This window comes from Aspergillus terreus, genomic scaffold (genome assembly GCF_000149615.1).
Source record: "Aspergillus terreus NIH2624 scaffold_13 genomic scaffold, whole genome shotgun sequence".
NCBI lineage: Eukaryota > Fungi > Ascomycota > Eurotiomycetes > Eurotiales > Aspergillaceae > Aspergillus > Aspergillus terreus.
In genome coordinates this window covers 715,627-743,332 of record NT_165936.1, presented here as the reverse complement: position 1 = coordinate 743,332, position 27,706 = coordinate 715,627, and the positions used below count along the sequence as shown (strand labels likewise).

Sequence of the window (27,706 nt, the reverse complement as noted above, 5' to 3'; positions counted from 1 at the left end):
GCCGTATTTGGATGCGGCGGTGCGCTTTATCAGAGAGGCCATGGAGGGGGGTGCCGGTAAGAAGGATGATGAGGAGGATGTGCGGGATATGGAGTTGCCGTTTTAGACTTCAGAGACGGAGATGCTTGTTGTTATAGATATAGACTGTACTTTCAAAGATACCAATTCACGTCAATGCCATCATTCTAATTACTATCTATCTAGCGAGCCTTGCCCTTCTCGCGGGTCGGCAGAATCCGCGCCATCATCTCCTCCTTGGTGATCAGATGGTCGATGCGCTCCAGCAGTCCCAGCAGACTCTTCATGTCACTGCTCCACTCGTTGAGCACGTCGTCGGCGTCGCGCGGTTTGGCAAAGTTGACCAAGCGCGCCGGCCGGTCGATCTTGGCGTAGATCGTCTTCGACGTGACCAGCTCGCTGATGTACTTCTCCGTCTCCTCCTCAGTCAGGTCGAGCAGCTGCGTCAGCCGCCCCATCTGGATGCGGGTGTAGTACTTGGCCACGACGCGGACGTTATGTTCGATCACGCGTTTTCGCAGGTCCTGCCACCGCTTGTGCTGCTGGTCGTCGGCCGACTGGCTCGGCTGCGCGCTGAACACATCCGTGTTGCACAGGTGGGGGCCGAACCGCTCGGCCACCATGGGCCAGCGCATCAGTTCATGGATGGTGAAGAGCTTGATGAGACGGGCCTCGACAGGGACCATGGATAGCCGCGAGTCCTGCTGGATGCGGTGCAGCAGGTCCGACTGCTCGTTGTCGTAGGGGGAGAGAACAATATAATAGACAATCCGCGCGAGGACCTATCTTCGTTAGTAATATGCCCAACCCTGGGAGTGGGGGAAAATCCAGAAGGGCAATCACATACGGCCCGCAGCTGCTCAGGGTTATTCTCCACCGACTCGGTGTCCAGCACGTCGCGGAAGTGCTTGCACACCTCCAGGTACTTGTAGTCGTGGTTGGCGAGGATGATCTGCTGCTCGTAGTAGCGGAGCTTCAAGTCGGTGACGTCGTCGTCGACCTCCATGGGAGGCTCATCCGGCCCGCGGGTCTTCTCCCTCTCCTCGGCTTGCTTCTTGAGCTTCTCGATCTCCTCGGGGCTCTTCTTCGGCTTGCGGGCGAAGTATCGGCGGTTGATCTTGCGGCTCAGGATGGTAGCTTGCGTCCAGTCGCCGCGCTCGATACACAGGGCGACCTGTTCGAGGATGAACTCGGTCTTCTCGCGGCGGGTCATGGATCCGAAGGTCTCGACCTGCAGTTCGCACAGGGTGTCGGCGGCGGCGTTCAGGTCGCCCTGGGACTTTTTGATGTTGGAGAGGATGCGGGTGACGCGGGCCCGCTCGACTTCGACGAAGATCTTGCCTTCCGTCACGGTGCGGAGGGTGTGGATGACCGACAGCTTGACGTCCAGGTTGGGGGTGGCATCGAGAAAGCCCATCACCACCTGCACCATCTTCGTGACGGCCTGCTTGAGCTGGCCATGCTTCTTGGAAAGAAGAAGCACATTGTCGTTGAGGAGGTTCCAGTCGGCGGCGTCCTTGCAGAACGTGACAATGGCAACGAGGAGACGCGATGTCGTGGGGAGGTCGGAGGCCTGGTGCCGTTAACGCTGCCGAGCATCATCAGACGGAGAAACACGTCCATACCTGTCGTGCTTGCTTCTCCAGAACAAGAAGCTTGTCAATGGCGCCCTGAAGATCAGTCTGCAAGAGTCAGTTGATGTTCGATAAAACCGGGTCGAAGTCCCTACCTTGGCCAGCTGTTCGGCCTCTGGAATCAACTTGTCAGCATCCTTGCTGAAGTCCTTCTCCGCCTTCAATAGTCCGTCCGACATGGTGGTGAGACTATCGTGACCGAGGGATAAGAAGATAAACGGGAGGATGCAGAGAGAAAGGGGGTATCAGAGGAGATGGGTTGGAGTGGATGTGATGGCGTTGGCGATGCAGCAGGCGGAATGACGAGCGTTTGAGCTTCGGAAGCTGGAGCTGTCACGTGATATAATGTAATCCAGCGGACGAGTAGTAGGAGATCCCACCCACCCTTCATCCAATGCATCGTAGTAATTTACTCCAGACTTAGTGACTAGTGCTGGGGACGTCCGTACCCCTGCGTAGCGAGGAGACCAGCCCCTCGACCAGCGGTGAGCTCGTATCAACTTGTCCTATTCCCATATCTAGAACATTTGCATCTCCATCACAACTACAACAAACCACACTCCAAACGATTCAATCAACAACCACTCTACTCCTGCAACCAAAGCCAACAACCATAAAAATGCCTGCCAACAATAACGTCAACATCACCGAACTGGAATCCAAAATGGACGACCTCCTCAGGTACCTCTCCCCTCCCACAACCTATGCATATACAATGCAGAATCTCTAACATTGAGCAGCGCCTTCGGCGCCCACCCGGGCATGCAACCCCCCTCGGTCAACCCCACGGTCTTCTTCATCGCCGACTTTGTGCGCAACACACGTGCGTCCCTGGCCCAGATCGAAAAGGCAAAGTACGAAGCCGGAGATGCGCGGGCCCGCCAGCAACTCAATGAGGTGATGGGACGCAACGGATTCGCCAACATGCTCATTAGCGATACGACGGGACAGTTGTCGGCCATGACGGGGGGTGGTGGACCGGTGGATTTTGGTGATGATATTCGGACCAAGATTCAGGCTGTTGTTGCTTAGTCGCACTTCTGTTCTCTTTGGTGAAGTTTTCATGGGTTGGGGTTGAATGTTTACGATTGCGATCAGGGAGGATACTTGAGTTACATCTATCGAGGATGAATTGATACCTACCTAAATATGACAGTTGTCGGTTGACAATCTACAAGACTCCCGCGGACTAAAATGGTTTACTCCGTATATAGCGTGGTGGGCCCTACAAATCGTGGGGGATAGCGGGGCTACAACTACAGCCTACGGGTGACTAGGACAGATGTAAGATAAAATAGAAAAAATCAAGTATAAATATACGAACATACATTGCATGAGCAGGATGTACACAGCTTGAATGCCGGATAGACCAACAGACCATCCAAACGAACAGCCTGCACGCCAGGCTCCAGTATCCGTCCTCGTCAAGATCTGACATCCGAATCCTGCACCGGGCAAGGTTCATGCAACATCTCCAGCGTGGTATCATCTGCCCATCGATCCACCAGACCGAAGGACCCAACTCGCAACGACATCCATTGAACAAACACAACAATAACAAAATGCAGAGAATCATCTCCCGATGATCCGCCAGATATCCGGAACTCCCCATGCTTTTTTCGGGCGTAGTCGGTGCAGAAAACGGCAAGGCAAAAACGAAACGAAACGGTGTTTATGGAAATTTTTTTTGAATTGGTTGTCCCTTCGAACCTTTTGTATTTTGTGGGGGCTTCTCGCAAGGGGGCGAGGATTCCATCTTCTATCTGAGTGGGCACTGCTTGCTCAAACAAAAGGCAAAATATTAATCCATCATTTCGAAGAACGCCACATTGCTATTCATTCATCGCCAGTCCTCGTTTTGGATCGTGTCGTGACATTTACTTGCGACGGAAAGAGCAGCCCTCAGTGAGACGGGCCTTGCCACCGGTGGGCTGGCAGAGGACGGTCGAGCAGCCGGCGCAGACGACGACGGTCTGGGCGTGGGAGAAGACGGTGGTGATGGTGAAGCAACCGGGGCACTTGACGTCCATGAAGAACGAGCGAGGAGCAGGCACAAGCATCTAAAACACGATTGTCGTTAGTGGATCGGTCGTGCAACGACTCGACGGGTGGTGGTCCGTCCACCCTCAAGATCCCAAGTGCATACCTTCAGCTTGTGCTTACGGGCCTCGGCCTGAGGCGTAGGGTTGAGGAGGTCGACCGCGAGAACCTATTCACACATCATTCGTTAGCCCTGTGTTCCCATTCCCTTTCGATCAAAATTTTTTTTCCCAGTCGACGGCGATATGGAGTGATGAAGGCCGACGGCGACGACGATGTTGACGGCGAACAGGAGGCGGAGGTGCAGGCGTAGGAATGCACCACTCGACCGACGGGGGCTCAAGGTGAAGCAAAATCGAGGGAACCTACCATCTTGACGAGACAAAAAGTCGATCAGCGATAGATATTGAATGATGCGCTGATGGAGATGGCCGGCTTGAAGGGTGAGAAGCGGAAGAAGGAGGTCTCGTGGAGATGGCAAAGTTTGAAGGGAATTCGTCGACGGCGTCACCCACCCGGCTTCCCGTTTGGGGGGAAAGCGTAGGGTTGCAGCCCTCTTTCGCTAACGCTGCCCTTCCCGGTGGTCTTGGCGCCAACCCGCCAATCAGTGGCCCGCATTTGCTGACCTGATCCATCGAGCATTCCAGAGCGATCGATTTCTATCAAGCTTCGTCTGCAAGGTTCTGACGTTCATTGTACATGCAACAGCTTCTATCGCTAATATCCATACATGATACCGACACAGGGTTTCCAGCCCGCAGTATCGGGGGAACGCATGTCGCGGACATCGCCCCGGTCTTGACTTTCAAGATCCCAACCGACCGACCAACGCTAGAACGCTCACCACAAACAAAGCCTCCAGATATTATACTACCTAATGATGACAACTCACCGCGCTCTACGCCCGCTCTACATCCGTCGAACGACTCACGCATACTTGATATGCCCCGCCTGTTCGCCAACTCCCCTTACTGTGCCTTCTTCGCGTGTCCATTGGCCGCCATCACTTCGGGGTGCGGGTGCTTGATCGTCAAACACCAGATGTCAATGTAGTCGCATATCGTTGTGATGATGTCGTGCTGCACAGCCATTAGTATCCGGGTCACCGTAGACCATTCTCACCGTTGTCATCACTTACAATGAAGCTTCCGTAGACACCCACAGTCAGACCCAAGCACAGGTATACAAAGGCCACCTGCCGGGACTCATCGCCCAGGACACTCGACCACAGACCAAGCATGGGAGCCAGACTGTCGCATACGCCAAATGCCAGCGGGAAAAGCAGGACATTGGAGTAAGGAAAGTCGGCCTTGACCAAGTGCGCGGTGATCATGCGGCCGACGGCGTACGCGTTGATCAGACCGACGTAGAGGCAGAAAGGGACCAGGTAGTTCTCGAGGATGACGGGCTGCAGGTAGAGATAGGCGGGCACCAGGGTCCACGTCGCAACGAGAGGCAGGAGGCCGTAGAGCGGCGTGATGGGGTCCTGACCACGCTGTCTCCGCGCCTGCATGACATTCACGATACTGGACCCTGTAGCAAAGAACAACAGGACGGCACCGTAGATTATGAACCACTGGGTGAAAGTCATGTCGTACACGTCCTGCGGGATGACGCCAAGCTTCGGAACTCCGAGGGTCTCGAACATGGACTGGTGCCAGAAGCTACCGCCGCCCATGTAAGCGGTAAACCCAAAGACCGTGCAGAGCGTCAGAACACCTTCCACGGGACCGGACACGATACCCAGAGTGAGCACATGGGTGTGATACTCGTCCCAGGTCTGGACGTAGAACGTCATGGTAGCTGAACGGGTCAGTTAGGGCAGGGAATAGCACAAGGAAGAAATGCATACATCCGAACAGAGACAGCACGGTCGACCAGGACTGGCCGAGGTTCATGGCTGCGCAGAAGATCAAAACGCCAAGGGCCGTGTTGCATGCATCGACACTGTGATCAAAGAGTTCCCCGAGAGGACCACTTTGCTTGGTTCTCCGCCTGCAGGAAAACGCATTAGTCCGAGTCCCGTCCCGGGAGGAAGCGCAAGGGGTCATACGCCTGGATGCCATCGACGCCGTCAAACGTCTGGTAGAGGAACAACCCCACGGCGCAACTGGCATAGACCCAGGGAGGACAATCTTGGTCCAGCGTCGGGTTAAACCACAAGATGGTGAAGAAGTTGATTACCACGAAGAGGAAACCGGTAAGAGTGATCTACCAGGACTATTAGCCTCCCATTCGTTTCACACGGAGGACTGGACTTACAGCATTAGGGCTAAACCGACGTTAGTCGAGACCTGTAGAATAGGGGGTGGGAGACGCGGAGTTACTCACGCCATGCTCAAAGGGAAACACTTGATCACGACATTATTATAGAATGGCTTGAGAACAAAGCGGCTGATCAGGGAGAGATCGAGCCCTGAATAGCGGTAGGCCTTGAGGTTGGGGAGCTGATGTTGGCGAATGTACACCATCCTGGCGATGAGATCCGACTATGGCCTGTGATAGAAGTAAAGTACGCTGGAAGTTGGTTCTTGGTACTTTTACGCGAGCCAACTGGACGCCAGCGACGCAACCGAGACAACGAGCCCTGCGAAAGCTTAATGGGCCAACACCAGAAAAGGGTTGGGGAGCAGGATGTGTCTTGACGGAAGACAACCACGGGAAAAATGTCGCGATGGGGCAAGGGGGAAGGGGGTCTAGCGGTGGTGAGAGAAAGAAAAAGGGGAAGAAAGAAAAGAAAAGGAAAGAAGGTAAGAGGAGACGACGGCGGCTTTTTCAAGTGGTGATGTCCTCTTTGGCACGACCTTTCGTTCCTAGAAAAATTTAGTAGTATGCATGATTTATTATGATTGTTCCAATTATGATTGTTTTTTTCTGCCGGCGAAATCCACTGCGGCCTCCAGGTTGCCGCGCGGAGAAGACAGACCCAGGCTGCTGAGAGAATCCGACCGCAGACCGTCGAACTTACCGTACGTTACCCTTCTTATAGTACATACAAGCACCTGGAGAGGGAATTTGTCCTGATTGTGGTACCTCTGAGGTAATAAGACGAGCCCTGCGAAACCGGTGGGGATCGGCTACGGTCTTGGGAGTCCACGTGTGTCCAGTCATTCGCCCGTGGACGACTGGGCGACCGTCACGGACATTTCTGGCAACCTGATCGTCATGGCCAGGAAGTGGGGTAACGAGGGTGTCGGCGGACCTGGTCCCGAGGCACCATCTGAATGTGAACGAGCGAAGAAACCAATGAGGGGTAAAGAAGATGCCTGGGATTGATTCGATAATATGGAACCTCTAGGATACATGGCAGATGGGACAGGCTTATATGGAGTAGATCATGCTAAAGGGACAAGACGCTAGGAGCCCTACCGGACTAGGGATGGCGTAATGTGGGTGTGTGGGTAGTTCAAGTGCCGCAGTGAGGGAGGGAGAGACCGTCCTCTCCATCTGGTCCACCCTCTGCCAATCGTATTGTATTGCATGGGACTGCCTTCCACTACCCTGACATCACCATCATCATCTCTGGTCGGACGTCCCATACATCGACTGGTGATCGATGTAGTCGTAGCTGGACAGACAGAGCAGCATTTAACCCACTGGGCTCCAGGGCATGGGGATCAGAATCCGACTCTGCATCGTCTGGATGAGCGGCACGGTCTTGTGGACCGTCTCCGCCCATCCTTCAATGCCCCACGACTGCTCCCGGCGAATCTTGCGCTCCTCCAGGTTCGCAAATTGCCACAGATGATGCACCGTGTTCAAGTCTCCGATTTGCACGAACCATGCACCGACCCCTTCCATCACCTCGCGGCGCGCCTTGAGGCCGCGGCGCCAGTGCGTTTCCCACTCGAGCAGATTGCCCGGGTGGAGGGTGTATGATCGCAGTTCGAACAAGCCCCCCAGTCGGCGGGGCGGCGTCGTGGGCCAGAACGAGAATTCCTGCATGAGCGACGTCTTCTTGCTCTTGATCAAGCTCTTCAGTTTCTTATCGAACGCGGGCCATTCCGGGTGGCACGAGATGTTGTGCAGAGAGTCATGGTAGCCCTCATACCGCTGGTACTCCCAGATGTGAACTACAGGATCACAGTTAGTATCACACTCGAAGTGCCATCGGGTCGGCAACAAGAGGCATCGTCTAGTAAATACCGAAAGTATCGTTATCGCCTACTTGGGTGCGCCAACTGCCGACCAGGTTCACGCGGTTCTCTTCGGTCTGCGCCATGCGTGGGTACCACTGTCCCACGAGGTCGACATACTCATCGACTTTGTCGGGCTTAACCTCGTGGAAGACGATGGAATGGACGTATTTGCCGCGGGCGAGGACCTGGGAAAAGGAGCGTTCGATGTCCTTATCAAGCTGCTGGCCTTCCTTGGTGCCGTAGATCAGGGAGGACAGGGGGCCACGCTTGGGAGACTGGTTGGCTTCGTGCAACTGTTCGTCTCCTAGAAAACGGTGGGTAGATAGTGAGCCCAAGGCCTTCTTATCAAGGATTTCGGCGGCGTCAAAGACAGCGGGGCCGGTACTGCTCGCATTGCTCTCGCGGGGAGCAGTGGGAGCGGTAGCGTACTCACGGAAGCGATCACGGGACACAGGGGATGATGAGGTAGAAGCAGAAGCAGAAGCATTGACGGACTGACTCTCTTCCTGTTCTTTCTTCTTGCGAGCCGCCTCCAGGTTCTCGCGGAACTCCTTCTGACGGGCATTAAACTCAGCGGCACCGGCGGGGGTGATGTCGCGAATGGAGGGAGCACGATAGGAAGCGGGAGAGGAGCTGAAGGGGCGAACCAGCGCAGGCACCGGTCGGAAAAGACGAGGGGCGAACATCATGGATGGTTCGATGTACAGGCGACTCGATGGGATGTTGGCAGGGGAGGAGGATCGAGCTGGTGTTGAAGATGGCGTGGAAGGGTACGAAGGGGGGAGGGGAGAGCAGGTAGCTTAGAAAAGGCAGCGATGGGGTCGAGACACGATCAACGGGCGGAGACCACCACAAGAGCTTTGTGAAGGTGGCTGAAGGGTAGTACAAGAGGGGTAAGAGTTTAAAGAGGGGGAAACAACGCCAGACAGGCAGAGATAGAGAGAGGCACAAGCTCAATGGAGAGGTTAATCCAGAATGGGCTGACCAGACGGGTAAAATGGACGGGAAAGGGCCGTTGCAGGGAATGCCAGCACGGAGGCGAACTGAGTTTAGGCCGACTGTCAGACGGGAGTGTTATTGTCGGCCACGAGATTGGTTCGGCGGAGAAGAACAGATCCCTGACAAGGGCAGTCGGATGATGGTCACGGATAGGAGGTGAGGAGAGGAGAGGAGGAGGAAAGGTGGTGAGTGGTTGTGAGAAAAGAGGCCAAAAGCTGGGGAAAGCAATGGGAAGTGCGGGGAAAGCATTGACTAAGGAGAGGTTGGACTTGATCCCTTTTATACTGTTCTCGTTCTACTAGCTACCTAGTTAGCTATTACAGAGCAGTACTACTAGTACTACAGCTGTGGGAATCTTCTCCTGATCGGCCTAGATGTCATTCGTCGAGAGGAGTAGGTCCAGTCGATCGTTGCGTGTTCCATCATCCCTTTGAAACCATTATGACGAAAACAGTCTTTCTCCACAGCACACTACCTGTACTCTTGACAGCGTACAGAGACTGTATTTTCTGGTCAAGGTCTCTCAGTGACCGATTTCCAGAATATTGAGATAGGGATCGTCTCTCCATCGACTGAAGGCGAATCCCATCTTACCTATCAGATCCACGGCGATGACGGTGACGTCGAGCATTCTGTAGCGTTCCGCCCAAACCACCTGGCGATCCGGGCGCGACCGATTACCTACTTAGCCCACCGCGATTCGGTTGGTCCTGGTATGTCGAAGGACTAAGCTGGTTCAGTTAGAGTTATTGGATCCTTGGAGAACCCATTCAGCCGTATACCATCTCGATTAGCAGAACCAAATAGGACACTGGATCCAACCATCCGTGGAAATCCAACGATGCGGTAGAAAGAAATTCCAGCTCCGGACCGCCCCGCTGGCGTCCCCTCCAGAAGGACCAGGCAGTGATCAAGCCTCATCCAGCTCTGTCCGGACGTCTGTACGAGCTCTTACGCGGTCGTCAACCCATTGACTTTCTGCTTCACGTCTTCCTCCATGGCCGACCCCGTCAACCCGCCTCTCTCTTATGAGGCGTCCGCCACAACCACCCATCCTCATGTGGCCACCACTCTTCCGCCCGAGGTCATCTCGTCCCTAAAGAACTCCCGATTCGTACGTGGCTCTACCTGTCTAGTCTCTCGTTCACTTGCTCCCTCACTGACCAAACAGCTTCATCTGGCAACATGCGACGGCCTCCAACCCCACATCTCCCTCATGTCCTACACCTACCTGCCCTCGACGCCCTATGATCCCTACCCCACGATCATCATGACCACCAACCCCTCCTCCCGAAAGACCAACCATCTTCTCACCAATCCGCGCGTCTCGCTTCTCGTCCACGACTGGGTGTCGCACCGTCCGCCGACCCGCGCCCCCAACCCGGGGTCGGAGCGCGACGGATCCCCGCCGCCGGCCGCCACTCGCTCGTCCCTGGCGAGTCTACTGCTGAACCTGAACACGAGCGCCCTGTCAAGCATCTCCACCACCATTACCGGCACCGCGCGGTTCCTCGAGCCCGGTTCCGAGGAGGAGGCCTGGTGCAAGGAGCGTCATCTGGAGAATAACACGTTCGAGGAGGAGATGAGCGTCTTTGGTCAACAGCAGCCGCAACAGGGATCCCGGCGGCCCAGCTTATCGATTGACAGCGACGTCCGGGTTGTGACCGTTCGCGTGCGCGAGGGCCGCATTGCGGACTGGAAGGGTGGTGTGCGTGACTGGGTTGTGGTGCGCGAGGGAGAAGAAGAGAATCAGGGTGGTCTGGTGAATGGTATTTAGGTGTTCTAGGCTTACGAGTTATGCTTACAACTGCATCAATGTATTCTACTCTACACTCTCAAGGATGTAGCGTATACAACGGCACAGCATCCAGTATCATTCTCTGTGTTGGCTCAATTGATCCTCCGGACGATGACATCAACCCGAGACCAAGCTAACCACATCGGGAAGCTCCATCAATTCCGCGGAAACCAATCCAACAGACCGATCTATACCTACATCTCCCCGGACAACTTCAATTACCATTAAACAGCCTCACCAGACAAGCCAGACCTCTTCCAAACACACACCGCAAGACAATGAGACTCGCACACCTCCACTTCCCAGGAATCACCTCCTTCACGCGCGTCTCCAACCTCCAACAAACCCTCACCACGCGCCTCCTCGCCCACAAAAAACACCACGACGACACCACGACACCACCGCCCGACCCAACCATCATCACCTTCACCCCAAACCCCGTCTACACCACCGGCCGCCGCGACCTCCCCCCTTCCAACACTACCCCGCAAACCGCCTCACTCTCCCTCCCGCCGTCCCTCGAACCCATCCGCTCGCTCCTCACCGCACCCAATGCCTCCTCCTCGCCCGGCCAAGCAGAATACCACCCCACCCTCCGCGGCGGCCAAACCACCTACCACGGCCCGGGCCAGATGGTCGCATACACGATCCTCGACCTGCGCCGCCTCGGCCTGACGCCGCGCTGCCACATCCGGCTGCTGGAGAACAGCGTCGTGGACGTGCTGCGTGGGTTCGGCGTGCAGGGCCTCATCACCGAAGATCCGGGCGTGTGGGTGTCGCCTGGCACAGGCGCCGCGACGGAGCTGCCGCGAAAGATCACGGCGGTGGGCGTGCATCTGCGGCGCAACATCAGCAGCTACGGCATCGGGTTCAACGTCACCGACGAGCCGATGTGGTATTTCCGGCAGATTGTGGCGTGTGGCCTGGAGGGGCGCGAGGCGACGAGTTTACAGGCGCTGGGGGTGCGCGGTGCCAGTGTGGATGACGTTGCGGAGCGGTTTGTGCGGGCGTTCGTACAGAGGGTTAATGCGGATTTTGCGTGTGGGGGGAGTCGTGCCGGTGAGGGGATTGAGGGGGTTTATGCTGCTTCTGAGGAGGAGTTGTTACGAGGTGATTGAGCGATTGGGGGATCTAGAGATCTAGAGATATAGGTAATTACTTGTGTGTTAGATGGAAGGGAAAGGGCCTTCTATCAGTGAAACTGGGCTGCGCCCAGACATTAAAAATACAGATTATAGAATCCAAAATATATACTCATGAAAGGGTAAAAAGAAAGCAAAGCCAGACATGGCCGTAGCCGGCCTCCCATTCGCCGTGAAAAGCCGGCGATGCGAAAACGATGCGGGTATACAAAATCGTGATACGGACAGACAACAAGTCTAGAGGATGACGCACCGCTCGCCGGAGCCGTTCGATCCTTGGGTCTTCACTTCCAGCGCGACCTTGGCCGCTTCATAAAAGGTCTCCATTATGCCGCGGTTCTGGACCGCGGAGCATTCTGCGAATCTGTTAGCGCCAGGGCAACCGTTGCGCACGCAGACAGGCAGCATATCATACCCAGGTATTTCACGGCGCCAATCTCCTTCGCCTTCGCCAGCCCCTGTTCGTAGGTGATCGCGTTGGGGTTGGCATTCTCGAACTCGTCCTTGCGCAGGTCACACTTTAGCGCCGTCAGGACGAGCTTCACGTTCGGGCAGTTCTCGGAGATCTCGTCGATCCATTTGCTGGCGACGTTTTCGAACGAGTCGGGGCTGTCGACCTGCAGACAAAAGTGTCAGACGCCGTGTGTTCAGGGTGGAGGGCGGTCCCTACGCTGAAGCAAAGCATGATCACATGTGTGTCCTCGTACGAGAGCGCGCGCAATCGGTCAAATTCTTCCTGTCCGGCCGTATCCCACAGCGACAGTTCCATGTGTACGTTATCGACGAAGATATCTGGCGGTATGAGCGGAGGGTTTCATGAGAGAAGCGGGGCGGATTACCGTGGACATAGTTCTCTGGGGTTGATGGTTAGTCGGTGGTCGTTCATGGGGAGGGGGTTGCGCGCACCGAAAACCGTAGGCTCGCTATGCGACGTCGTCATGGTTAGTATCGCTGGATCTTGTAGGCTCTTCCGGAGGGAGGAGTCCTTACTAGACAGTCGGGAAATATCTGGAGACAGTTAGCAGTCCGAACGGCGACAGGGGTAGAGGAATAACACACCCTCGAGTGAACACGTTCAGGGCGGAAGTCTTCCCGCAAGCACCGTCACCGCTGTGTCCAGTCAGTTTGTAGATCTGAAAGATTCATCATCGTCGCACTGACAGAAGCACCATCTTGCGCCGGACAACTTTCTGACGACCGCACAGCTCCATGGTGGTGGCAGGACAGGGTGTGGATTCGGAATGCGCTTGGTCAGGGGGGGATCTAAACAGAGTCGCTAAAAGAAGGCAAAACGGTCGTCAAGCAGTCAAGAGTATAAGTAAAAATGAGAGTAGGCAGCAGGAGGCGGAATTATGACAAAGGGAAAGTCGAGTCAGGCACGTAGGATGAAGGTGGCTGCGAAGACTGCGCCGTGGGCCGTGCAGGAGTCGATGTCATCGGAGCGTGTGAGGATCGGCGAATAGAGATCGTCCCTCTCGTCCATCTGCCAAGGGCTTCCTTGTCGCCTTCGTCGTCCCTGAACCATCACTTGCCGCGCGTCTCAACTGAGCAAGTTCATATTCTGCATTTATGGAGTATAGTTGGTTTTCGGGCATTGTTGAGGTGGATGTGGTGGGAGTGCTGGTCTTGGTGGTTCAGGTTTCAGTCTCCCGAGTGGAAGGACGAGTATCGTAGTCTGACTATGAGATATACAGAATGTGATATTCATTTAATATTAGTCCTGTGTTGATAACTACGACGGATGGATTTGTCGTTATTATATCTGGTATAGCGAAATATCGAGACTGGACGTGGTCGATATATATATCTGAACTTGGTGTGGCTGACCAACAAACCATGTATGGGATTCAATGCGAATCCCACATTTTCTATATTCAATATTTTCGTCTGTTCTATCTAAAACACTACATAGGTACTAACCAAATAATATAAACACCTTGATCAAGTGTACCAAAGCCGCGTACCTGTCTTGAGGAAGATGTAGATGGATGGCTAACATAAGCGGGGAAGCCCAGGCTCCGATAGGCGCGGGAGCTCTCTCTATCTTGCACCCACCGCAGTTTATATGTACCTACATCACTTCTCCAACATCAACGTCCACACAGCCTACCTCCCACCTCTTGCTGGAACAAGAGTCACACAGCTAGACACACCCCACACATACAACATCAAGAGAACCCTCTTCAACCCTCACCATGTCGGACGACGATGATTTCATGCAGGACTCCGGCGATGAGGAGTAAGTACTTTGCTTGTCTCTCAGTCGTCAACCCAGACTAATCGTACTTCCAACGATAGGTACGACTTTGAATACGAAGACGAGGACGAGGACGAGTCGGGCGACATCGGAATCGAAAACAAATACTATAATGCCAAGCAGATGAAAATCGACAACCCGGAGGAGGCCATCGATGAGTTTCTGGGGGTACCTGCTCTGGAACAAGACAAAGGCGATTGGTACAGCTTCACTCAATGTATAAAAAGCAAGCACATTGCTGACGCTTAACAGGGGATTCAAAGGTCTCAAACAAGCCATCAAACTCGAATTCAAGCTAGGTCGATACAGCGATGTACGTCACTCACCACCGCTCCAATCGTCCACTGACACCCACCCAGGCCGTCGAACACTACAAAGAACTCCTCACCTACATAAAATCCGCCGTTACGCGAAATTATTCGGAAAAATCCATCAACAACATGCTGGACTACATCGAAAAGGGCTCCGACGACGCCACGGCATACCAGTGCATGGAGGAATTCTACTCGTTGACGCTCCGCTCGTTCCAGAACACCAACAACGAACGTCTGTGGCTGAAGACCAACATCAAGCTGGCGCGTCTCTGGCTGGAACGTAAGGAATACGGGCAGCTGAGCAAGAAGGTACGCGAGCTGCACCGGGCGTGTCAGCGCGAGGACGGCACCGATGATCCCAGCAAGGGCACGTATCTCCTCGAACTGTATGCGCTCGAGATCCAGATGTACGCCGAGACCAAAAACAATAAGCGACTGAAGGCGCTATACCAGCGCGCGCTGCGGGTGCGGTCGGCGGTACCGCATCCCAAGATCATGGGGATCATCCGCGAGTGCGGGGGGAAGATGCACATGAGCGAGGAGAACTGGGAAGAGGCGCAGAGCGACTTCTTCGAGTCGTTCCGCAACTACGATGAGGCCGGATCCATGCAACGCATCCAGGTGCTCAAGTACCTGGTGTTGACGACCATGCTGATGAAATCCGACATCAACCCGTTCCACTCGCAGGAGACGAAGCCGTACAAAAGCGATCCGCGCATTGCCGCCATGACCGATCTGGTGGATGCCTTCCAGCGCGACGACATCCACGCCTACGAGGCTGTGCTGAGCAAGAACCCGGACGTCCTCGCCGACCCGTTCATCGCGGAGAACATCGACGAGGTCAGCCGCAACATGCGCACCAAGGCCGTCCTCAAACTGATCGCCCCCTACACACGGTTCTCGCTCGCCTTCATCGCCAAACACATCAAGATCTCCGTCCCCGAGGTCCAGGACATTCTCAGCTTCTTGATCCTCGACAAGAAACTGCACGCCAAGATCGACCAGGAGACGGGTGTGGTCGTGGTCGAGAGCACCAGCGACGTGGACCGGCTCCGCGCCGTCGACGAGTGGAACACGGCGCTGCAAGCCCTGTGGCGCGCAACCCTCAACGACGGCGATGGCTTCAAAACCGACGAGTCGTCGCAATTCCCCGGCCTGCGCGGCGGGCCCCTGTTTTACTCCGGGATAGGCGACGAGACCTCCCCAGCGACAGGCGGGGTGCGAGCGGGCGGTCGACGATTACGGGGGGAATGGAAGGGCAAGGGACCTGGGCATCGAGTCAAGCTGGGGGAGTGAGGCGACATTGCGATGGGATAGAGGGACAGGCAGACGGGAAACGGGAGACGGGGGCTAGAACGTGGGGGCGCAGAAGCGAGATCCTTGTTTGCTAGCGATTCACGAGGCATCGAGTATTACCGTGCTGATTATCATTTCACGAATGGACGGATTGATTGCTACCTACGATGCTTGCAGACGGACCGGGGGGTCAGGCACAGGGTCTGCCGTCTACAGCTGCCGGTCGCGATGGGCATGACGGAGTCGGTTCCGTAGCGGCCGCAGGACTGCCACTAGCGAAGGCAGCTGGAACTGATTCGTGTTGCACGGGGGTAGACAACACCACCCAGCGGCAATGCAACTTGCATGCTCTGCAGTAGTTTGCCAGCACAGGTCGAGATCCCATCAATGGAAGGTCGGCTAGATCCTGCGATATGCACCGGATGCCGGTCCCTGAGAGTTGCGACGCAGTAAGAAACACGAGTCAGTCTAGTCAGTCGAAATCATGCCATCCCATTGGGCATCTCTCTCTATCTCCGCGTGTGAAACTCCCTCGTCCCTCAGGAGGAGGCAACCGGCGGCATGGACATACACACAACTGTACCGATCAAGCTCTTAGCCCCGGATAACCTCGTCAAACGACGAACACCAAATCCCGAGGGAGACCCCTGCGGACGGGACCACCGGCCGAAACTAGCGACGAGGGTACTTTTGCGTGGACTGTCATGGATGAGCGTTGACCGGGTGTGTCCCTAGGTTAGATATACTCCACGATGAGTCGTAAAATGGATACGATTAAAGTCTGCAGTCGACAGACACTGCACACGAAGCTGTTTGTGACTGCAACAAGAGACTGGTATGATCGCAATCCCAACCGATCACCCAAGCCGTTAACAAGGCTGTTATTATCTCCACCTCGCCAGGGCAGGGCTCCAGGCACAAACACGGGGTCCGTCCCCTTGTCTCCCGCCGGCCAGAAGTACCTCCCTGTCGACATACTTTGTCCATGTTGTGTCCCCGGTGAGCGGGTGGTTTGCCCTGGATGGCCCTAGTGGCCGCCGCGTTGTCAATTTCTTTGTTCTGGGAGACACGCCATTCATTCCGATAGACTGGGCGACTCCCCATCCGTGGTGAAACGGGCGAGGACGAATCGGAAGGACCCATGACTTGCATGACAGCGGGAAGGCCATCCGCTACCTCTCTAGGTCTAGGTACGAATGATGCTGGTTATGACTATTGATTATACTTTAGCTGGAGCTGCAGGCGACCGGGGTGGATTGTGGCTCTGGCCCTGATGGGATTCAGAAAACAGGGACAGCGGGCACAAAGCCGCAAGACACCTACCTAACCTACCTCAACAGATGGAGGTGCGATCAAGAAGGGGCAAGGGAGGCCAGCAACTACCGTGGTGGCGAGAAGCCACTCGGGATTCGAATCAGGTCCATTGAGACACTGACCGTGGACTCGGCGCCGGCTTCCGAGGTAGCATATGCATGCCTACGTCTAGCTGGATCGGCAATCGGATGGTGGATGGGAGGGTGAGAGGCCAGAGGAGGCGTAAGCTCACGCAGCGCAGTGACGAGGAGGAGGAGGGCGAACGAGCGAGAACGAGGAGGCGCCCGACGCACACACCGAATCAGTCGTATCGACGTGATCCTGTTCTGTTGTCCAGCGCTATGGGCCCGGCATGGGCTTCTCATTCGTCTGGGGGATGGTCTGATCCTCGTCATCGGTGCTCGCACTGACGATACACAGGCCAAAGGGAGAGGGGGAGAGACAGATCGGTGGGTTTCCTGTGACTTGCTTTTTTTTTCTTAATTTTTAATTTTTAATTGCTTTTTCTTCTCTTTTGTTTCTGTCACTGCGATTTCTGGAAGGCTGATGATGTTGTTTGACTGGAAGGAACTGAGGGGGATGATTGGGTTGGGAGGTACCGATCACCAAACTACCTGTACTCGGTACTACTAGGTACCTAACCTCGTTGTCGACGGCGATAGTGTTGGACTACCTGGGAAAGCAGACTCCGCGCTGGAATGGAGAGAATGATAAGGTGGAGGACATCCTTCGACATAGATAAACAGCCGACTAACCAGATGAGGGAGTAGATAGATCGTCCTACTAGAGACTATCTACTAGTAACACTGAGTAAGACTAGGTAGAGTAGTCGGGTCCGCGTATCTGGATCACCCATCACCCAAGTGGAGGCTTTCAGGACATGTGGCCGTTTTCCAGCGCATGATTCTTCTCTTTGTTCGTTTTGTTTCGGTCCTGTTCTAGGGCCTTTCAGCAGGATTCGGAAGAAGCGCCAGATGCCAATCATGCGATGTGATGACATATGAGATACTACATCTACCTACTTACTAAGGACCTAGTAGGAGGTAGTAGGTAAGGTAGTAGCAATAGGTACCTAATTGTACAGGTACAAGATAGATGCACATAAAAAACCTCAATGTGATTAGGTATGTCCTTAAGTGACTGACTCTAGTGAATTAGGTCAACCATGCACCTAGTAGTTCGGCCCCGGAACTGTGGATTATCGGTAATCATCCATGAACAAAGGATGCAGTGGATCTGGTAGTGCAGTGGACTCCCGGCCCATCCGTACCGTATTGTACACCATCAGTCGGCTCCGTCCGCTCTGGATGAAGACAGCGTCTGTCTGGGCGACGACCACGATTCCCTCTTCTCGACGCGTCCAGGACATCCATCAACTGCGAGGGACAGACGGTTATCGTATCTCCGCGAGGTCCTCCCCGACTCCTCGTGGCGTCTCCTCCTGGGGATTCGTCTGATCCGGATTCTCATTTCAGATCCTCAGCAGACGGAAAAACAGACTAACTGCTCACTAACGGACACCGACCAGCAAACCCCGCGCTCGCCCACCAACACTGAAGCCATTGATTTATTCTTTCCCTTTTCTTCTGCTGCTGCTGCTTGCTTCTCCTTCTTCCTTTCTTGTCCGGTTTCCCTCGATCTCACCCACTATTCTGGATTGGTCTTTTCTCCCCTGTAGATACCGAGTCTACTCCAACCTCCTCATCCCGTCCAGTCCATATTAGATTCTTCTTCCCTTCCCTCCTCACCTCCATCATCGTGTCATCCTCCACCCTCGTCCGGTTGATCGATTCTGCCTCTATCCACTTCATTTTAATCGATAAATCTCCTTACGCCGGAGTCCTGACTAGTTCACATTCCTGACACGCCTTTATATCAGCCACCACACGTGGGATCATCCGTCTTTTTATTGATCGATTTATTTTTCTTTCCCCTCACCGCAGTTGGACGTATTGATGTATGCGCCCCGTCTGTAAGGGAAGCCGACGACAAGAGAGCAAAAGACAGAAAAAGGAAAAAAGGTACCGGTACAGTCTCCTTCAGGTAAGAACCGTGATCTTTTACTCTGTCTCTCTGCTACAACTGGTTTTCTCGTGGTGCTCTTATATCATCCTCAAAACGACCCACCCACCCTGTCAAACTTTCCTCCCCCCCTCCCTCATCCTCCATCCGACCCTCCTATACTTCCTTCCCTCTTCCAACCTCCCATTCGTCTTCACCCATATTGCATCGCCTGTCTGGTATTCTGCTCCGGGCGGAGGAACCCGACGGCTGAGCACGCACATACCTTTTCTTCCGCCCTCCATCGGCCTTCGGGGAGTGGATTCGAGTTTCCCTTTCCATCTCTTCACGTTGACTCGCCTGGTGTGATGATCCTTCGTAAGGGGCACCTGTCGAATGCCATTGGAATCGGCCCTTGGTCACTGACGAACCCTCCTTCCCCCTTTGGTATCTCGTTATGACTGCATCTCACCATGCGTGCCTCGCCCGTCACATGCCACGGCGTCCCAGAAGGCCTCTGCCCCTTTAGCTTTGGCACTTCTGACAGGACAGGAGAATACAGACAGACTCTTCAGCTGCCTGCCAGTGGTCTTTCCTTGCTTCGATGCTCCTCCTATCCCCTTTCATTGGTCTGTCCGCGCCTACTGCGACTCATCTCCCTGTTCTGCAGCGCCGGGCTTACTCGTCATGCTGCTTCCCTCGTCCATGGCCTATCAGCCATGATTGGTGCTGTCCTACTTCCAAGGCATCTGTCCACCCCCTCCCACGATCGTTGCCCCGAGTCGCCGGGTCAAGATCATGGTGTCTCCGCTTGTTCCTCTGCCGATCCCTGTGTAATCGTTTGCTAATCATATCCAACCTCTAGGTCCCCTTTCGTCATTTCCAACAGGAAAGTACCTGGAGGGTCCCAACTCCCGGACGATCCGACCTCGAGGGGACAGGAAATCCTTACGTGAAACATGCGGATTTGCTCCGTATGCATTCCCTGATTCGTGCATGACCGAACTCAATAGGGATTGGATCTGACGATATCGAAAGGCAGCATTTCTTCCGTGAATCCCGTTTTCAAAGGCCCCTGCGGCTCAGCTTGCTCCACCCGGCTATGCGATGTCATTATCAGACATATCTTGGAATCATTTACACCTTTTAAACCAATTTCCCGCCAGACCGGATTCCACCGCTGATCTCTACTCTGCACCGGCCCGCACTGCGGCGTTCATAAACCACGACTTCTCCCGACTGTCCAGCGCGTATTCTAACCACCGATCGCACTTCAACATGAATACGCTGTCGACTGAGGAAATGGAGCGGTTCCAGAAGCTGTCCAATGAGTTTGAACCGGAAATTCAGGCGAGTGTCTCGATCTGGGCCTCTGCAGGCGCCGCCGCTGACACCATCGCAGGGACCGCTCGTGTCAGCCAAACAATCAACCAACGCCATTGCCATGGAGTATTCCGGGGCAGATCCCACCTTTGTCGCGAAAACCAGCGTACGCATGCCCCAGTCGAGGTACCGGGTAGACTCCCGCTGACCATCTCTAGGCCTTGGCAGTCACACATCCCTACTGCCGCATTATGAAGCGGGACGGTAACTGCGGCTGGCGAGGTGACTACCCTCCCATCCCCGGCGGGAAAAGGAGCTAACAGCGTCTAGCGGTTGCCTTTGGGTATTTCGAAAGCCTTTTCAATCTCCACAATCTCATCCATGCGCAGTCCGAGTTGGTCCGCATCAAGGGTCTCAATTCGCTTCTTGACCAAGTAGGTCACCAGGAGCATTTGTACGAGATCTTTGTAGATGCAACCGAGAGTGTCTTTGAGCAAGTGTGTGAGGCGATTCAGGCCGGGGTACGGGACGATTCGTTCCTGAAGGACCTCTTCAATGAGGAGTTCAACTCCAGTGCAGTCATCACGCATTTCAGGGTCAGTAGTACTCCTGTGGATGCATGTTTGCGAGCATTCAAACTGACTGCGGTTCTTCCCCGCCACAGCTTCTTACCAGCGCCTGGATGAAATTGAATCCTCATCGGTACCAGGCCTTCCTGCCGCTCCCCCTCGATCAGTACTGCACGACGCGGATCGAGACCGTCAAAACGGAAATTGATGAAGTGGGCCTCCAAGCTCTGGTGGACGGCGTCATCGAGCCGTCCGGCGTTGCTGTCGAGATCCTGTACCTGGACCGGAGTCAGGGTGAAGCAGTCACTCCCCATCTCTTGACCCCGAGTCGGCCTAGCGCTTCGACAATCCGTTTGCTGTATCGCCCGTAAGCCGAGGACCCGGTCTGTCTGAACGCTGATCGTAGCTAACAAGTGCAACAGAGGCCACTACGATATTGCGTACCAAGCGGAACCTACCGTAACGATGGAACCCATCGTCAATTATCAGTACGGCATGACCACCAACTACTCGCCCTGGGACCAAGGCGCCCTCTCGTTTGATGTGAACTCGAGTCTCATGTCCATTCCCAACCTGATGATGGACCCCTCCTTTGCACTCTCCCCTTCCCCCATGACTCCCGCCCCGAGCCCGTACCGCGTCTCGCCCCCTCAGGAAGTGTTCCAACCTCCGATGCACACGCCTCCGCCACCGGTCCCCGTCGCATCGCCGCCGCCACCCCGCATGTCAGCCCCGCCCCCGATGACTTCGTTACCCAACCGGTCCTCAGACGGGCCGCAGATTCGACTGAATCCGTTGGTGATGAAGCAGAACTTGAGCCACTCGCTCCCCGTCACGACTCCATTCAAGAAGTGAGTTACCCGACGGGAGGTGCCATGCGGAGCTAATCAATTGCAGTTCGCCGTACAACCAGGCCCATTTCCAAAACCAGGACTTTGAGCCAATCCACTGGGAACCCAGTGATTCCCGCAAATGACCGTCCGTCCCCGGGACCCGCACGACTGAACATGTGTTACGCTCGCTCTCGGATTTCCTTATCTTCTCTGTCTTACCACGGGTAGGCTGTCTCTCTTATGCATCAGTTTGAGGGAATTCTTACCGTTCGCATATGGGCGACTGGCACTCGCCATTTCTACTGGTTACTTCTGCCATCTGTATGTGTTGTTTAGCGTGTCTGTGTGCTTGCATCGTTGTGAGCGTGATTTCCATTTGGTTTTACTTGTCAGAACAACCACCAGAAATGATGTGGGAGGAGATATTCGAACAGGTTTAAAATTGACCCAGCTTGATGAATCGAGACTACCTTACTCGTGCATTTTCCCCGTAACCCCGATCCGGCTAGTGGCGGGTAAACACTGGAGCGAGACAGGAGCAGGAAAGTGGGACATTGGGTCCACCCTCAGCCCGAACCGAACCTTAATTTAATTGCCCAGCCTTAGGCTAAATTAATCCCCTCCAATGAAGACGGGAGACGGTTCTGCAGAGAATTTGCTGCTTGAATGTCTCACTTTCATGCATCATCCACGATAAGGGTTGATTACCGATTGAAGAATGGACTCAGATGAGACAGGAGGATCACGATCTCCGCAGGCCACCATGTCGGGACGGGACCTTCATGTTTAGAATTCATGCCGACGAAAGCCTGTTTGGATCTGATCGAGACCTGACCCACCCCCCATCTCGTTAAACCTCCGATCTTGCAATGTCATTGACCGAAGATAGAACATCCCAGTTATCCGATGGCGATACCATCCGAATCGACCAGACCGGCTTCGACACCTACAACTACACAATGACATCAATGACATCACAGCGGCCATGGTCGAGCCAGTTGCACGTTCCCGGGTTAGAATGAGCACAATGCCCTATGCAGTAATGGGTAACTGCAGCAGCTGCGGAGGTTTAGGCTCCTCGCCTGGCGGTGGGCTGCACTGGTGGGGCGCCTTGGAGTCGACGTGAAGAAGGGGTGTTTAGGCCGCTGGTGTTTGTCAGATTGGGGGATTTGACTTTGGGGTCTATCATCTGATGCGTTCATGCTAGGGCTTACTGGTGAGACTGGGACAAGTGCTTTGGTTGGTGGGGATGAAGGCCGATGGTGATTTTATTGGGTGTGGTTTGGTTGAGTTGATACCAGTCTATTGTCTTGAATCATACCTGGGTAGAACTTGTACTGCCTACTTGTAGCTAGCTACCTAACTCTGCTTGGATTCGGGATTCTTTCCCTGCTTGGCCTACCTCTAGATGCCTTGGTACTCGAGGCAAGACAGAGTGCTTCGTACCTTGTATGGTAAGGTATGATATGACAGTACCATACGCACAGCCCAGTCCCACTGAAAGTCCCGCTACTCCCAATCGGGTAACCGACTCTCATCCGACGTCCGACCCCGACATCCATAAGAACCCTGACTACGCCCCCTCGAATTCCTCTTGTTCAACACCACCGACCTAGCATCAGGTCATAGGCTTCCTCCCTCCTCTCTTCGCATCCAGTTACCGCCGCGGGCCGCAGAGGCCCGCCTGAGCTATCGAGTCATGGCAGACACCGCAACCGTCTTCGCGGCCTGCATTGCCTTCTCGTTCTTCTACTACCAGCCTTCACAACTCATCTAATTCCTGTCACCCACATTTACACTCGCATTCCCATCGCAGTGAACTGCAATTCCTCGATCCGCACCTCTACACCACCCTTCCTACCTCTTTCCCGCCTTCGCTCTCCTTGGACTCGCCCTTCGACAACCCATTCGGCGAAGACTTTGCCGACCTCGAATCCTGGGACCCCTGGACTGCGCCGTTGGTCACCAGTTCGGACACTCTGCCTCCCGATCTTGCGGTTGACCCGCAGCCCGCCCCTGTTCACTATGACGCTCCTACGCAAATTGATGCAAACGCGCAAGATATCTTCCAATTGCCAGACACTACATTGACCTACTGCCACGGTGTGATCCCAATGGATAGTTCGATTGTATGAGAATTTCATCTAACGGAACCAGATTCACGCCAACCACAACCACCCATGTCCCTCACCGCTTCCACCACCACATCCCCCAACTCGTCCGCGCCCAGTGACTCGGTCTCGACTGGGACGTCGAAGGCGTCGAAGCAGCCGCTGTCGCGCATCGAGAAGCGCCAGCAGAATACCATGGCTGCGCGTCGGTACCGGCAGCGTCGCGTCGACCAGCTGAAGAACCTGGAAGAGGAGCTTCGCAAGGTGCAGCAGGAGCGGGATGAGCTGCGGTTGCGGGTGTCGAAGTTGGAGGGGGAGACGGAGGCTCTGCGAAGTCTGTTGGGGAGAGAGAAGAAGTAGTCGTATGTGTTTTTTCTGTCTGGGTTGATGTGGATTTGGTGGTTATTTGATTAGTGTGGTAATTGAATCTTGCTTGTTTGCTTTGTGTCTACTCCGCAGTACTCCGTAAACTGTAGGCTTGTCCTAAGTTGCGATTAGCGCTGGACACCGTGCAGATCGTAGGTAGAGAGTGTAGAAACGGCGGGTAGTCTGACGATGTCGACAGATTGGTACCATCATGTATCAAGCAAGGCCTGGATCAGAGAAAGTCTTCTTCATGCACCCATGCATGGATCGGCTGGATCTTTGGGACGGCGGTGGAAAGGTGGGGGCAGACTGACCATGCGGCAACGGTGTATCCGTATTACACAGCATCAGGTACAGGCAGGGCCCAGCCTGAAGGAACCTCACTGACATCCCCGTGCAGAATGATACCTTGCTGTTGGCCTGTAAGGAGATTCGGCCGAAAGCTTTGTAAATCAGAAAAGTAGGTTTTGAAATATGTCTATTCTGTCTACATTGTTTATTGTGTAGGTAAGGTAGGCGTTATATACTACAACTGTTGTTGGTGATATCTGTACCTAGTACTAATCTAGTCATGTATTCATACTGTATACAGATTGCATACCGTATGACCACAAACCGGTCGTTTTTTTGTAAGAATGAGTGAGAATGACTCACTTTCCTGGGATGTGATTGGTTAATCCTTTTGGGGATTGTCTTTATTCTTAGCAGTTCCTGGATAGACTTGACTTGAGCATAAATCATTAGTTAGTTCTGATTATGAACAAACTGACTAATTCGATCTTATCCGATCGACTTGTGCCAGTCTACCTAATGATCGATCTCGATCTATGAGGTGTAGCCCAAGGTACGCTGTATGTACTCTCAACATCTCTGCTGTACAACATCATGCCAGTACTTAGTAGGTACGCAGTAAGTCCTATGCTCGTACTGAATCAGTCCTCTCCTTACATAGACAGCTCATACCCATCCCATCCTACCTAACATACTTCTACACACAGTCGGCCCTCCTCCGATCAGCGGGTCGCTCCCTACCCCAATGGCCCATCAACCTCCCCCGCATGTCACCGCGTGATACTGACTGACTGACCGCTCCCATTCCATTGTCCGGAGCACTCCCCTCCGTCAACTGGAAGATCGTGAATTGGTCATTCCAGGGAGACGCTCGATTCTCCCTCTGTGGTGGCATTCGTCTTACATGCAGCTTCTCACGGTGCAGTATCGCGAGGTTCGACTCTCGATGCTCCCAAGATAGGCGTCACGAATGACCACAGAAGCCAACATGGCTTCGGAAAGGGATCACGTCCCGAAGGGCGGCTTCGCCTTGATATTCCAGAACCCCTATCTTCTAGGTGTGGCGTCGGTACGTGCCGTATCCAGAGACAGCCTTACATATAAACAATCTGACGACGGCAGTTCTCGACGCTCGGCGGCCTCCTCTTCGGCTATGATCAGGGCGTCGTGTCCGGCGTCATCACCATGGAATCCTTCGCCGCGCGCTTCCCTCGCGTGTACACCGACAGCAGCTTCAAGGGCTGGTTCGTGTCGACGCTGCTTCTCGGTATGTCCGCACCAGAACCACCGCTCAAGCATACCCCCAGCTGACATGACGACAGCCGCGTGGTTCGGCTCCCTCGTCTACGGCCCTGTCGTCGATCGACTCGGCCGCAAACGCTCCATCAACGTCGCTGTCGTCATCTTCGTCGTGGGCTCCGCCCTCCAATGCGCCGCCGTCTCCCTCCCCATGCTCTTCGTCGGTACGCCCGCGCCCCCTCGCCCCTGATGCCCGCTATACTAACTACAGCTACGCCAGGCCGCGCCATCGCCGGCCTCGCCGTCGGCCAGCTCACCATGGTCGTGCCGCTCTACATCTCCGAAGTCTCCATCCCGGACATCCGCGGCGGGCTCGTCGTGCTCCAGCAGCGTGCGTCCTGTCTTCCCCCCTCCCCCTGCCACTATGCTATCTAACTGTCTCCACAGTCTCCATCACAATCGGCATCCTGATCAGCTACTGGATCGACTACGGCGCAAACTACATCGGCGGCCCCCGCTGCGCCCCGCAAACCCCCTACACCGGCGGCGACCCCGCCGCCCCCTCCTTCGACCCCTACCACGACGTGCCCCCCGGCGGCTGCACCGCCCAGTCCGAGGCCTCCTGGCGCCTCCCGCTGGCCATCCAGATCGTCCCCGCCGTCGTGCTCGGCGCGGGCATGCTGTTCTTCCCGGATACGCCGCGCTGGCTGCTCATGCGCGGGCGGCCGGGTGAGGCGCGACAGGCGCTGGCGCGGTTGCGGCGATGCCAGCTAGACAGCCCCGGTCTTGTGCGGGAGTTTTTGGAGATCAAGGCCGCGGTGGTGCTGGAGGAGGGGTTTGCGAAAGAGAGGTTTCCCGGGTTGGTGGGGGTGCGGTTGGATGTTGCGCAGGTAGATACCACCACCTTCTTCTTACTTCGTTGTGTGGGTATGGCTGGATGACGTGGGACGGGCTAACCGGCTGCGTAGTATGTGTCGCTTGTGACGACGTGGGCGCGTTTCAGGCGTCTTGCGATCGGCTGCGCGGTTATGTTCTTCCAGCAGTTTATGGGGTGTAATGGTGTGTTTTTGGTTTGACACGCTGTTTCTGTGTGTAGGGCATGGCTGACGGTGTGCAGCGATGATCTACTACGCGCCTACGATCTTCAGCCAGCTCGGTCTGGACGGGAATACGGTTGGTGATGTCTTCTTGTCAATGAGATGCCCACTTCTAACGCATGATAGACCTCCCTCCTGGCCACCGGCGTCTACGGCATCGTCAACTGTCTCAGCACGCTGCCGGCACTGTTCCTCATCGACAAGGTCGGCCGGCGCCCGCTGCTCATGTCCGGCGCCGTTGGGACCTGTGTTTCTCTGGTCATTGTGGGCGCCATCATTGGCGCGTTCGGGTCGGATCTGGTCAACCACCAGTCCGCCGGGTGGGCGGGCATCGCCTTTATCTACATCTACGATATTAACTTTTCGTATTCCTTCGGTGAGTGGCACATTGGGGAGTACTACTAGATTGGAACGTGGTCTGCTAACTACTCAGCTCCCATCGGCTGGGTCCTCCCGTCGGAGATCTTCAATCTGTCCATCCGCTCCAAGGCCATCTCCATCACCACGTCGGCGACGTGGTGGTGCAATTTGTAAGTCCTCTGCGATAGCTTTTGCAGTTTTGTACTTCATCCTAATAGTTGTAGTGTCATCGGTCTGATCACCCCCGATATGCTCGACTCCATCACCTGGGGAACGTATATCTTCTTCGCCGCCTTCTGTCTCCTGGCGCTGGCGTTTACTTTCTTCTGTATCCCGGAGACACGGGGAAAGGTTCGTGCCCTGTCCCTTGCTACGTCCGTGATCGTAAATGCTGACCCAGCAGACTCTGGAGGACATGGACCTGATCTTCGGCGACACCGCCGCGCACGAGGAGAAACAGCGCATCGTGCAGATCGAGGCCGAGCTCCGCCAGACGGCATCCGGAGATGCAGATGATCTGCCGAAACCCTCTGTCCGAGAGGAGGAGCACGTCTGACGTGCCCTC

The 27,706-nt window shown here is 54.9% G+C and overlaps 11 protein-coding genes across 11 annotated transcripts; 6 read left to right on the top strand and 5 right to left on the bottom strand.

The window, feature by feature from the left end:
* Nucleotides 1-200: 200 nt before the first annotated feature.
* On the bottom strand, nucleotides 201-1,831 carry ATEG_08757 (proteasome regulatory particle lid subunit RPN5; the record flags this gene model as incomplete). Its single annotated transcript, XM_001217342.1, has 4 exons — nucleotides 201-800; nucleotides 866-1,591; nucleotides 1,644-1,700; nucleotides 1,748-1,831. The coding sequence occupies 4 exons, from the start codon at nucleotides 1,829-1,831 to the stop codon at nucleotides 201-203; spliced, it is 1,467 nt and encodes a 488-aa protein (XP_001217343.1).
* Nucleotides 1,832-2,316: 485 nt separating this feature from the next.
* Nucleotides 2,317-2,684, top strand: ATEG_08756 (uncharacterized protein; the record flags this gene model as incomplete). The annotated part of the gene is made up of 2 exons (XM_001217341.1): nucleotides 2,317-2,333; nucleotides 2,393-2,684. 2 exons carry the CDS (start codon nucleotides 2,317-2,319, stop codon nucleotides 2,682-2,684), a joined length of 309 nt encoding a protein of 102 aa, XP_001217342.1.
* An 845-nt stretch (nucleotides 2,685-3,529) lies between these two features.
* Nucleotides 3,530-4,064, bottom strand: ATEG_08755 (40S ribosomal protein eS27; the record flags this gene model as incomplete). The annotated part of the gene is made up of 3 exons (XM_001217340.1): nucleotides 3,530-3,712; nucleotides 3,799-3,861; nucleotides 4,062-4,064. The coding sequence occupies 3 exons, from the start codon at nucleotides 4,062-4,064 to the stop codon at nucleotides 3,530-3,532; spliced, it is 249 nt and encodes an 82-aa protein (XP_001217341.1).
* A 596-nt stretch (nucleotides 4,065-4,660) lies between these two features.
* On the bottom strand, nucleotides 4,661-6,163 carry ATEG_08754 (aminoalcoholphosphotransferase; the record flags this gene model as incomplete). Its single annotated transcript, XM_001217339.1, has 5 exons — nucleotides 4,661-4,771; nucleotides 4,831-5,495; nucleotides 5,545-5,687; nucleotides 5,746-5,903; nucleotides 6,053-6,163. The coding sequence occupies 5 exons, from the start codon at nucleotides 6,161-6,163 to the stop codon at nucleotides 4,661-4,663; spliced, it is 1,188 nt and encodes a 395-aa protein (XP_001217340.1).
* Nucleotides 6,164-7,280: 1,117 nt separating this feature from the next.
* On the bottom strand, nucleotides 7,281-8,517 carry ATEG_08753 (NIPSNAP family protein; the record flags this gene model as incomplete). The annotated part of the gene is made up of 2 exons (XM_001217338.1): nucleotides 7,281-7,765; nucleotides 7,839-8,517. 2 exons carry the CDS (start codon nucleotides 8,515-8,517, stop codon nucleotides 7,281-7,283), a joined length of 1,164 nt encoding a protein of 387 aa, XP_001217339.1.
* A 1,310-nt stretch (nucleotides 8,518-9,827) lies between these two features.
* ATEG_08752 (uncharacterized protein) lies at nucleotides 9,828-11,746 on the top strand (the record flags this gene model as incomplete). Its single annotated transcript, XM_001217337.1, has 2 exons — nucleotides 9,828-10,599; nucleotides 10,935-11,746. 2 exons carry the CDS (start codon nucleotides 9,828-9,830, stop codon nucleotides 11,744-11,746), a joined length of 1,584 nt encoding a protein of 527 aa, XP_001217338.1.
* A 261-nt stretch (nucleotides 11,747-12,007) lies between these two features.
* Nucleotides 12,008-12,981, bottom strand: rho3 (Rho family GTPase RHO3; the record flags this gene model as incomplete). The annotated part of the gene is made up of 8 exons (XM_001217336.1): nucleotides 12,008-12,126; nucleotides 12,186-12,387; nucleotides 12,441-12,562; nucleotides 12,610-12,624; nucleotides 12,677-12,693; nucleotides 12,761-12,778; nucleotides 12,830-12,880; nucleotides 12,932-12,981. 8 exons carry the CDS (start codon nucleotides 12,979-12,981, stop codon nucleotides 12,008-12,010), a joined length of 594 nt encoding a protein of 197 aa, XP_001217337.1.
* Nucleotides 12,982-13,965: 984 nt separating this feature from the next.
* On the top strand, nucleotides 13,966-15,637 carry ATEG_08750 (putative COP9 signalosome subunit 2 (CsnB); the record flags this gene model as incomplete). Its single annotated transcript, XM_001217335.1, has 4 exons — nucleotides 13,966-14,009; nucleotides 14,069-14,227; nucleotides 14,280-14,340; nucleotides 14,387-15,637. 4 exons carry the CDS (start codon nucleotides 13,966-13,968, stop codon nucleotides 15,635-15,637), a joined length of 1,515 nt encoding a protein of 504 aa, XP_001217336.1.
* A 4,593-nt stretch (nucleotides 15,638-20,230) lies between these two features.
* On the top strand, nucleotides 20,231-21,820 carry ATEG_08749 (OTU family ubiquitin thioesterase; the record flags this gene model as incomplete). The annotated part of the gene is made up of 5 exons (XM_001217334.1): nucleotides 20,231-20,441; nucleotides 20,606-20,871; nucleotides 20,940-21,211; nucleotides 21,267-21,695; nucleotides 21,742-21,820. 5 exons carry the CDS (start codon nucleotides 20,231-20,233, stop codon nucleotides 21,818-21,820), a joined length of 1,257 nt encoding a protein of 418 aa, XP_001217335.1.
* A 2,037-nt stretch (nucleotides 21,821-23,857) lies between these two features.
* ATEG_08748 (uncharacterized protein) lies at nucleotides 23,858-24,148 on the top strand (the record flags this gene model as incomplete). Its single annotated transcript, XM_001217333.1, has 1 exon — nucleotides 23,858-24,148. The coding sequence occupies one exon, from the start codon at nucleotides 23,858-23,860 to the stop codon at nucleotides 24,146-24,148; it is 291 nt and encodes a 96-aa protein (XP_001217334.1).
* Nucleotides 24,149-25,433: 1,285 nt separating this feature from the next.
* Nucleotides 25,434-27,697, top strand: ATEG_08747 (sugar porter family MFS transporter; the record flags this gene model as incomplete). Its single annotated transcript, XM_001217332.1, has 11 exons — nucleotides 25,434-25,514; nucleotides 25,568-25,712; nucleotides 25,768-25,908; nucleotides 25,956-26,075; nucleotides 26,132-26,574; nucleotides 26,653-26,743; nucleotides 26,802-26,857; nucleotides 26,908-27,157; nucleotides 27,215-27,311; nucleotides 27,360-27,492; nucleotides 27,545-27,697. 11 exons carry the CDS (start codon nucleotides 25,434-25,436, stop codon nucleotides 27,695-27,697), a joined length of 1,710 nt encoding a protein of 569 aa, XP_001217333.1.
* Between the last annotated feature and the right edge of the window lie 9 nt (nucleotides 27,698-27,706).